We start from the raw sequence: 11774 nt of genomic DNA, 5'->3' as shown, positions 1-11774 counted from the left end.
CTATGAGTGATTCTAGGGGTGTAGTTTAATCTGGTGAGGTCTATGAGTGATTCTAGTGGGTCTAGATTTATATGGTGATGGTTATGAGTGATTCTAGTGGGTGTAGTTTAATCTAGTGAGGTCTATGAGTGATTCTAGGGGTGTAGTTTAATCTAGTGAGGTCTATGAGTGATTCTAGTGGGTGTAGTTTAATCTGGTGAGGTCTGAGTGATTCTAGGGGTGTAGTTTAATCTGGTGAGGTCTATGAGTGATTCTAGTGGGTGTAGTTTAATCTAGTGAGGTCTATAAGTGATTCTAGTGGTTATAAACTGGTAGTGTTGTGAGTGATTCTCTGGTATGTGATTATAAACGATCTCCCTGCCGAGCCTGATCATTATTGAAACTCTATGTGTGTAGCCTTTTTAAGCCTGAAATTCAACACAGTTAAACGTACGATTTTATACGTAAATAATAAAATTAAGGCATTTTTAAGTGTTTGAGATTAAAATCATTTTCTAAATCCTTAAATAGAATGTTGTTTAAAAGATATAAGAGGCCCTTTTACACAATCTTTAATCAGCATTATATTTGGATTTATCAGGCTTATAAGCCTTTCAGATTCTTTCTAATCCAATTCTAATGCCGTTTAGAAATTCTCAAGGCTCAAAAGCCTTTCTAAACCTCCACAATTCTTACTCTATCAGAAAGCTTTATCGAGTACAAATCTTTAAAGTCAGGCTTATAGAAGCCTTTCGAAAATCCCTGTAATCATACTCGACGTTGTTTAGAAGCTCTAACAGGCTCTAAAGCCTTTAAAAACCTTTCTAATTTAGATCTATCAAACTGAGAAACCTCCCTAAACCTCTCTAATATAATTATCATCCTACTTAAAGATTTATCAGGCTAAGTAAGCCTTTAAAAATCTAGAAGGTTCTCTAGCTTCAAGGGACCTAAAATTTCATCTTAGGCCTTACTAAATACAAAGAATTAGGCCTTAAATTTTCTTCCAATTTAAAATTTGACAAGCATCTGAGAAGAATAGGATATTTTCCTTTTTTTTTTTTTTTTTTTTTTTCTTTTCTTTCTTTTTGTTTTTTTATTTGAGTTTCACACCAGTAACAGGCTTTGGTACATAGATGACTTCATCCTGGTGTTTATTGTACATATTTTATTTAAAAGTAAAATGTTTCTGGTTACATTACAAATAAAAAGTTATTACCTTTTGAATTTTATAGATTTCTAATAAACTTGGTAACCCTCAATGCAAAATTAGTACAGTTAATAAATATGCACAGTCTTTTGACGCTGATTTATTTTAATTTAAAATGTACACAACTGCAATTGGAAAACACTTGTGTACATTTAGATTAAACTAAATTAATGCTGAAAGACAGTGTATTTATTAATTATACAAATTTCTATCTTACAGTCCTTAATAAGCTTAACAAATACCATCAAACTGAGTTTGTCTCTTGATGATTATATGAATAAAATGCTGTTATTTTTTTTATTATTTGTAATAACATTTCTTAACTTTCCAGTTATTCCAATAATATCCAATTTTAGATTGTCTTCTTATTCACTGTCTACTTTTTTATCTATTTAACTTTATAAGTAATATTAGTTTCCTTAATCCATCCTCTGTAGTCATCTTATGTCCAAAATCTGATTTTTATTTTTGAAAATACTGCTAACATAGAAAATACTTCTTTCATTTTTATTATTAGTGAGTAATTTCCTAATATCTGTCCAAGGAGAGTCACTTGAAGGAACAGTTAAAAGATTACAGAAAAGTAAACCATGCAGTAATTTCGAATACTCTGTTCACAATTACAATATAACGTGCTTTTATCTAATGCTTTTATCTAATGATAATACTTAGACCATTGTCTTCATTGTTGAATTGTTTGGAGAACAAGTAACAAGATGAAACAATAGCAATCGATTTAAAAGTGGAGTAACTAAAAACTTAAAGTTACTTAGAAAATTAAGTGAAATTACTTAAATTTATTTTTGTATCCATTGTTTTGCAAAATAAGGAAAACTCTTTATTTCATATGCTATTAAGTATAAATATATGAAATTCAGCTCGATAATCTATATATTGTCTCATTAGAGAATTGTCAATAATGATTTGCGTTCTCTGTCCTAACCAAAACATCAGTATTAATTGGCTAACAAATTTAGAAATACATTTAGAGTATCGAAGGCTTAAATTTAATTTATAATTATCAGATTATTTAAATAAATTGATTTGCTTTAGATGTGTATTAATTATTTTTTTCATTAAAAAACCAAGCCTTTCTTTCGAAAATAATTACAAACTTAAGTTTTTATGGAGTATTAAATAAATTTGCGACAAATGTTATCATGATGTTACTTTCACTTTTTTTAATTAAAGAAGTCTGATACTAAAAATATGGGTCAATGAATTTTTTTAACCAAAAAAACTCCATATATCAGTTTACTTACGAATGCTTTTTGCTATAAGTTTTAATTTTCTGAATGCTTCATCTGTAAATTAATCAGAAAAATCAATAAATCTTGGCACCATCTTTTATTAAGATAGACACTTCTTTCTTTGAGGTTAACAATGGGTTTATTATAGAACAGAACATTTTTGGTCCAATTTCCAGCCATCTACAGCACACGACATAGTTTTAAGTGGAGTAGAATGCATTCATGTTAAAAGTTTAACTCTGATAATTCGTATTGGTAGAATGTCTTCTAAAAATATTTTAAATGTATTATTTTTAATTCTTCATAAATATTAANTCAGCAAGAGCCGCATTTGCCCATGTCTATAATATAGAGTCAGTAAACCAAACAAGTATTAATTTTCTATATTTCAAATTTAAAAGTTTCTTCAATAAGGAATTTTTTGATTCGTAGTTTTAAATTCTTTATATTAAATACTTTTCACCATATTAAATTTACTACACTTGAAACAGAACAACTTACAATTTACAACTTGAAACAGAACAAAAGTAACATTATTTCATAGCAGTTATATTTTTGTATTATTTAAAATAATAATATTATTATTATTATTTTAAATAATACAAAAATATAACTGCTATGAAATAATGTTACTTTTGTTCTGTTTCAAGTTGTAAATTGTAAGTTGTTCTGTTTCAAGTGTAGTAAATTTAATATGGTGAAAAGTATTTAATATAAAGAATTTAAAACTACGAATCAAAAAATTCCTTATTGAAGAAACTTTTAAATTTGAAATATAGAAAATTAATACTTGTTTGGTTTACTGACTCTATATTATAGACATGGGCAAATGCGGCTCTTGCTGAAAGTGTTAATTTCTGCTTTTTATTATTATTTTTACAATTTTATTTTCACAATTTTGCAAAAATATGTTTATTAAAAAATTCAATATTTGTTTTATATTATACAGTTGACCCCCCCCCCCTATAACACTGTTGATTATTCCGTTTTATATGAATTCCATGTTGTACAAGTCACTTAGATTTTACAAATATGTGAAACGTTCACAGCCTGGTGTATTTGTAAAATCTAAGTGACTTGTACAACATGGAATTCATATAAAATGGAATAATCAACAGTGTTATAGGGGGTCGACTATATTTATATTATATAATAAAATTGCGGTACAGAATAAAAAAGTACATAACTGCGGCTCCCATGCATTTTGCAAAACACATTTCGGCTCCCACTGAACTTTTACTTGCCCACCCCTGCTATATTACATATTAATTGCATCTCTTCACAAAAATGTACTGTGACATTGTTAATTGATGGCTTTTTATTTTGTCATTTCAGATAATGTTAGAGTTAATAAATAAAATGACAGTAAAAGACAAACTTAAAGCAATCTTAAAATGCAATTTTTTTTTGCGTTTACATTTGGCAGCAATCGAATATTTGATGACAAAATCTTACACTAATCAAACACTTGTGATTTACAGTTTATGCAATTTTATCAAGATATATTACAAAGCACTTTTGCATTGGTGATTTGCAGTTATTTTTTGATTATGTAAATGTATAATTTCAAGACCAAAAATATGTATAAAAATGTTATTTAAATTTAAAGTATAATATACTTAATATATCTTGATAAAATTGCATAAACTGTAAATCACAAGTGTTTGATTAGTGTAAGATTTTGTCATCAAATATTCGATTGCTGCCAGATGTAAACGCAAAAAAGAATTGCATTACATTTCCTTGATTTTTGTTTTTGCTGCTATTCAGAAGTAAATGCTATCAAATTGGGTAGCAATCTGTCAACAGATCTCTGATATTTTATAAAAATTCAAGTTTTAAATTGCAACTTGTAAATACAGTAGAGCATCGATTATCCGACTCAATTGGGGACTCAGGTTGGTCGGATAACTGAAAAAATCGGATAACCGAAAAGAATGAAAAAAAAAATACATTATTAGTATAGTATATTAGTATATCCCATGTAATTAGTATATTAGTATATCGCTATTAACTAACTTTGCATTGAATTTTCATCAATGTTAAGCCTAACAAATTTTTTTAAAAATAATAATTGTTGCTATTGTATCGTTAAAAATTATTTTTAAATTATTTTATTGCTCACAAAACAAACAACCACTCATAATTAGAAAATTAAGTCTTGTTTAAATACTGACCTCCCTTCTATGGTCGAGCTGATGTTGCCAGCTAAAACATGCAAAAATTTAACAAAAATAATATTAAAGTAGTCAAGACATAGCCAAATATTGTAGTGCCACATCACTAGCGGACATTTGAAATTTGCCTACTAGAATGGTTGTTTAACCAAGGTGACGGTTAATTGGGGGTCAGATAATCGATGCTCTACTGTAATATATTATTGGGAAATTGCTGTGTAATATAATTTAAATATTAATTTTTAACACAAAAGTACTTTGAGGACAATTTTATAATTATTATTTTAACTGTGTTAATTTTCTAGAATTTTTTTTTGCTTAATTATTTTTACTGACTTGTAAATTTTAATGCAATTTATAATAAGTGAATAGCTGATTTTTGCCCTTTTAAAATGAAATATGCTTCTATCACTTAATGATCAATTTGCTGACGATCACGCCAAAATATTATATTGTAAAAAAGGGGTCCAAATCGGATTATTTCCGTTTAATTCTTTCGATAATTCGCCTGATGACGACGGCTATATGTTCGTCGAAAGTACTAGCGAATAAAAAACGCACACATAACGCCGACCTCAGTGCCTTCCCTTTTTTACAATATTCTATCACTTTAATTAATAACTAAAAACAATTGATTGTTGATTTTTTTTTAATGAGCATTACTCGTTTATCATAAAAGAATCAATGACAAAATCAATTGGTAAATATCCTTGCTCGTTTCCACTGATTTAATTTTTAAATCATTTTTGGATAAAGTTATAAAATATATTTCTAAATTTAAAAATTAGGATGGAAATTTAATTTTCAAATATTTTAAGGATTTCATTTTGTGACGCAATATAAAACATAATTTAGTGTTTTGTTTGATTAAAGTTTATTTTTACGCCATTTCACCATTTGCCGTACGATAAGTCTGTTATAGCAATTTTATGGTCACATAGAAGACATAATTTAGTCTGCTTTGGATTGACGAGGTAATGTTGACTATAAATATATTCTATATTTAAAATGTTAATAAAGATTTTTTGATGTATTTTAAAAGCATAAGTTTAATGTAGAATGGTGATTGCATATAAAATAATTTTAAATTTACCAAACAGATATATACAAAATATATTGACAATAATCTAGGTGATACTTTTAGACCACAGTTTTATTTTAACTCAATACATTTTTAATCAATAAATAAAAATATATAAAATTAATGAATGTTTAGAATTTTTCATTACTTTCTGAGTCTATAAAATTAATAATTATCTAAAAAAAAATTGATGAAAATTAAGTTTGGTCAGTTGTATTTTGTTTCATTTTAATTATCACTGCATAAAAAAAGGTACAGTACATGGAGCCAGTTCCAAGTATTCAACAGATTTTTTTTCCCCTAGAATCTAGAAACTCTAAATTTAGTGTATGAAGAAATTGAGGTCACTCTTTGTTTACACGTTAGTTTTTTTTAATGTAGTTTGACTAAACAGTTTTTTCTGTTCTGGTTTTGTTTATCTGTGTAAAATTTAGAAAATTTCTAATGTTCTTTTTGTAATTTTATGTTTAATTGTGATCAATTCTTTTACAGAAGCCGTGGCTATGGGATACAAAACATTGTTGGTATGACTATCCTCATCATGTATGTATAATTTAATTATTTAAAAAATGAGATTTTTTTAGAATGTGTAATTGGATTTTCTTTCTTTTGAACAGTCCATGACAAGCGATGTTTGGTGGTATTATATGGTTGAATTAGGATTTTATACGTCATTGACATTTTCTCAATTTATGGATATTAAAAGAAAAGTAATTGGAAGATATTTTCTATTACAGAATTTATATTATGTTCATTTTAATTGTGCGAACTGAATTTGTTTATAATCTCGTTATAGGATTTTGCACAGATGTTTGTTCATCATATTGTTACCATTCTTTTGTTGGTATTTTCTTGGTCGAGTAATCTTACACGTATCGGAACTATTGTTTTAATTGTTCACGACTTTGCAGATTGTCCCTTAGAGGTCTGTCTGTTTGTTTATTTTCAACAATTTATTATTTTTCTGGGTATTAAATAAATAAAACAACATTTATTATTATTATAGGCAGCAAAAATGGCAAAGTATATTCATAAACAACGCCTTGGTGACATGTTGTTTGTAGTTTTCACATTAGCATGGATAGTATCTAGGTTGGGACTATACCCATATAGGTATTGTCTTCTTATATTGAGTTGTTATAAAAATAAAATTAACAGTGATTTACTTAATATTATAGATGCATTGGAACTAAAATTAGTTTGAATGTTCAAAAAGTTTACTTTATAGCACTTAAATCACCAGTTTGCAATTTTGTATTTGATACATTAACTTTTTCGTAATTGTTTGTTCTTGTTTCATTATCCCCTCTGCACAACCTGCTTATGAATAATGTAATTTGATCCCATTTCAGAAGGTTATCTCTGCTTGATCAATGACCATCCTCTTATGTACCATAATGCAAAACAAACTCTTATAAATGGCCATATGTTCTGCAAACATGGTTTAGACCATGTTTACAGAACAGTAATACAGTATGTACTATATACTGTAAATGCAAAACTGCCTCTTAAACAGAATTTCCTGTGGCAACAAAATAATCAGCAAGGCAAAGCTTACCATTAATCACCTTTATTGTTTCTGTTTTCAATGATTGTCTAGTACACTCTATCATATACCAGTGTTTTTCTTCAAGGTTTATCACATTTTGCTATTCAAGGTTCTTGAATGACAAAATGTGCCAAAAGAATTGTGTTTTGTTGATAGTGCCTCGTGCTATTGCTACAAGAAGCTACAGCATTTTCATTCCAAGTGATTCATTGGATACAGTTGTGGACTCCAATAATCCAGCAAACTTTTAGTTTATGTTGAGTGAACTTAAAACTGCCACCAATTTAATAAACTGAAAATGTCAGTGTTGAACTTTCTGACTACAAAGCAGAAAACTTATTACAACACTTTGTATAAAACTCAATGTTACAGATTTTAATTTAGTAATTACAAGAAAATTGATTATTAGTAAAATTTGCAATTTGTCAAAATATCAAACAATTAACTCAGTTAGGAAAAAGAACCTAATCGAAACCAATCACTTACAATCATGCTGCATGCTGACCAGCAAAAGTGAAGATTAGCTTTGTGTCATTTTGAAAATGTTCTTTATATATTGCTGACAAAAAGTAAGATGCTGCTTAACATGTCAACTGCTCAGAACAAGAGAGTTACAACTCAAAAATATATATTTTTCAGGAGAGCCATTTGAAGTTTTCAATTCCAGCTGATAAATCAGGGAATTGTTTAAAATCAATGGAATTTGGATTGAATGTTAATTATAGTCATTACATTGAGTTGGAATAATAATATTATTTAAATGTATTTTCTCTGTTATATTATTACATATTTTTTGAGTTGCAACAGTTTTGCATTCAAAATGTCATTATTGTTTTCTCAGTTACAACTGTTTGCCATTCTTTTTTACTTAGAACAGCTGTTTGCCATTACATAATAATATACATTTTATATAAAGTTACAGTATTTATTTTAACAGAACAGAAAAATGTAATGTTACATTCTGGTTTTATGAGACCCATGTTGTTCAAACATGACAAACAATAAAAACAAAAGTAAGAAAGTTCACAAAAAATTAACACAGCCATTAAAAAAGTATCACTAATTGTGCTATGGTTTTATCAAGCAAATTAGAGATCAGTCTTTTTCAACACTACTGGAAACTTTCAGAGAATTATAAAATGATGCATGCATGCTTGGAATGACACCACTTTTACACAAGTCCAGCAAATCTTTCTTCTTTCCAGCATCTATCCCTGGTGGTGAAGAATAAGCTGGGTGCAGCATGACTTTGGCAGATCTACCTCTCATTCTTTGTCGAATGTTTAACTTTTCAAAATCCTCTTGCGCATATGAGTGCTTGTAGAAGATGGTATAAGGATCTTGTTTCATGACCTTAATGATCTTAATATTGGGCCAATTCACTAAATTATTATTTTCATTTTTGGAGAAATTGTTTCCCATTTGTTGTGATAAGTCTTTCAAATTGAAGATATCTGCTGTATCTAGTTCAGTCACATTATAAACGCTGCCTTTTTTCTTGGCTAATTTCAGTACTGGTACCCATTGAGCAGGTAGTGTTATTGTCCCACCTTTAACAACTCTTCGTTTTTCACGCTCAATGGTGGAATGCATTGAATCATTCTCATTCTGTGTGTGCCCTTGAATGAGAAATTTGTGAGTAATAGTGTTAATATGGTCTATATTATTTACACAGTATAAAAGTAATGAAGCAATGAATTTATTCTTGTTCTGCCCTGCACAATTATCTGAAAACAAAACTACTTCATTAACTGTATTGGGCAATGAAGTAATGAACTTATAGAGGCATGTTCAATTTCATTTGAACCTCGTTTGGCCAAGCCTTCATGCCAAAAATAACAGTGGCCCTTACTGTTTGAAATATCATAAATTGTAAAGTTGTAACATGAGAGTTTCCTTTTGTAGTATAAGGAAGAACACTCACCACAAGGTGAAGGGAGAACTGCTTGGAGATCAAAGCAGCAAGCAATTTTATTTGTATCCTGTTTTGCTGCTTCAATGTCCTTAGTCTTTTCAGCTCTTGACATTTCTTTTTCTTTTATATGTGTGTTATAATTGTCCTGCAATTGTAATTTCTCTGTATCTGTACTGTTTTTATATCCAGTACATATATTACAACACTGATCTTTTTTCGGCTGATGAAATGAAAGATTAAGTGAATGAAATACCGTTGAGTAAATGTGTTTTTTAGCAAGTGGTAATTCTTTTTCTCTGCAATAGTCTGTGTATAGCCGATACATTTCACTAATGTATAAGCTGCCATCTAAATACTGTTTGGTTGAATTTCTTCTACAATAGTGTGATTCAACACGTTCAAAAGACAGTATGTGTTCTTTCACATTCTTCAGTATTTCCTCGTCACTTTTCTTTCTGCTTTCATGTTTTCCCCGGAAGTCATCTTCTATTATTCCATCAGTGGCCCATGTAGTAGACACAAATTTATGGCTGACACTTAATGTAGAAAGAAACATATGTTTACACACTAACCTTTTCGCCATCAGTTTCCAAATAATAAACAAAGTTTTTTGAGCGTTGCTTAGTAGTATGTTGTTTAACATATCTGTATTTTGGTTCAACTACAACAATATTTCTTGCCACAAATTCTCTTTGTCGTGTTATATCTCCCAGTTTCCAGAAAACAGAATGACATTTTCTTCTCATTTGTTCACTCACCTTTGTTGGTGAGTGAACAAATGAGTTGATGAGTGAACAAATGTGGTTATATAGATAGACAGATTTAGAATGCAAAAGAGTTGCAACTTTATATGCAACTTTCTTTCACCAAGAATGCAATTAATTGAAAGCTGAAAACTGTTACAACTCGAAATGTAACCCTCTTGAATTCAATAACAGAGTGTATTAGCATATTGCAAAACTGTTATATGTACATCCCAGAGCCATAATAAGCCATTTAGAGATATAACCTTTATACATAAGATAGAACTCGATACAAGCATTCCCATAAGTACAATAACTAAAATATCGAAAATTTTGAGTTGTAACCCTCTTGCTCTGAGCAGTCGATGTGTTTCCATCAACATTTGTAGTTACAATATTATAAGTAGATTATTATATAATATTTTAGTCATTATATTTACCCCAAATTAATGGGATCACTGTGATGCACTTTCACCCATTATTCAAATCTTATTATTATGCAAATGAAGGTCTAATTAGGAAGTGTCGAGCTAACAGTTGAGGTTTAACATAAGTCAAACCCAAAACTCAAAATGACTGAAACAAAATGGGAAATAAATAATGTAACTAACTAAATGTAACTAAGTTGAAATTTCTCTCTTGCTACCTCACAATGTTTAAAATCTACACACTGCTATACTTGAACAGTAAATTTATTGTACAGTACAGAATTTACAATGTGTGTACAATGAATATCTATTTTTAGGTTCATTACCATAAGATTTTCAGTAAGGTGATATAAAAATGTATTTACTTTTTTGCATCAGTTTTCATATGTTTCATTGTTAGACTACCTCCCAAAACAATGTGAATATAAATTTTATAAAAATTATATTTCTTTTATATCACTTCATATCGTTTTTCTCTCAGACTTAAATGTTAATTTTGAAATTTACATATATTTCTGATGAAACATAATAACCCATACATTAAATAAGTAATTTAATATATAAAGTTTAGATTCTAGAATGGAATTAATAACTTCAAATAGTTTATTACTACTCTATTTTAAAATTAGAGTTAATATGAAAATCTGTTAAAGCCTGGCTTTTTTGAATTAAGTGGAATTTCAAGAAGTTTTGAGACAATACAGAAATGTTAATAAGTACAAGATGTACACAAATTAAAAGTACATCATCATTTTTAGATTTCAGATGTAAATTGATAAACTTTTACTGTATAGAAACTACGAATAATCACATTTTGCACATGAAATTTATCTTGAAAAACATTCAATATGGCATGCACAAATGATATGGGGTATCTCATATTTGACACATTTTGAATCACAGCTGTAGCTTCCTGGCATATCTTATCTCACAGATTCTGTAATGTCTGTGATTAAAGAGATACATAACTATGTGTTCTCAGAAATGAAAATGAGATATTAAATGTAAAAAATATGGATGAATTGACAGATCCGTTCAATGGTCTCAATGCTTACCATATTTAGATTTTTCCAATCTTCTTTAAGAATAAGTGTGAAAAAACTGTGATTACTACTACATGACTTTAATTAGTCATCCATGTTTAATGAGTTTCGCAGAGAATTTCAAAGTGATTCACTATGAATGATTGCCTTACTTGGCAAACATTCTCACTACACAATGATGACTGATTCTGAGTTTGCAGATTGAAGAATGAAAAACAAATTTTTTGTTGTGGGGTCATCATTTTTGCTTACAGAACTTCCTATGGGTAATAGACAAAAAGACATTTGAATGAAGATGGTAGGTGAAACTCAGTTACTCTATCAATTGGTGTACAATGCATACATCTTGGGTAATAATTAACTTAGTTACAATAATTTAAAATGGTATCATTGTTTTCG

The 11774-nt window shown here is 28.8% G+C and overlaps 1 protein-coding gene across 1 annotated transcript in view; it reads left to right on the top strand.

Annotated features, from left to right (window-relative positions):
• The window catches only part of LOC111642175 (ceramide synthase 6-like), an 83554-nt gene that overhangs the window by 67834 nt on the left and 3946 nt on the right, over nucleotides 1-11774 (top strand). Inside the window, exons 5-8 of the mRNA XM_023388462.1 lie at nucleotides 6190-6240; nucleotides 6315-6407; nucleotides 6494-6622; nucleotides 6704-6810. Coding sequence (XP_023244230.1) covers nucleotides 6190-6240; nucleotides 6315-6407; nucleotides 6494-6622; nucleotides 6704-6810 — 380 coding nt within the window. The remainder of the gene's footprint in view (nucleotides 1-6189; nucleotides 6241-6314; nucleotides 6408-6493; nucleotides 6623-6703; nucleotides 6811-11774) is intronic.

This window comes from Centruroides sculpturatus, unplaced genomic scaffold (genome assembly GCF_000671375.1).
Source record: "Centruroides sculpturatus isolate CEXI.00-Female unplaced genomic scaffold, Cexi_2.0 scaffold1338, whole genome shotgun sequence".
NCBI lineage: Eukaryota > Metazoa > Arthropoda > Arachnida > Scorpiones > Buthidae > Centruroides > Centruroides sculpturatus.
This window is presented reverse-complemented; position numbering and strand designations above follow the sequence as displayed.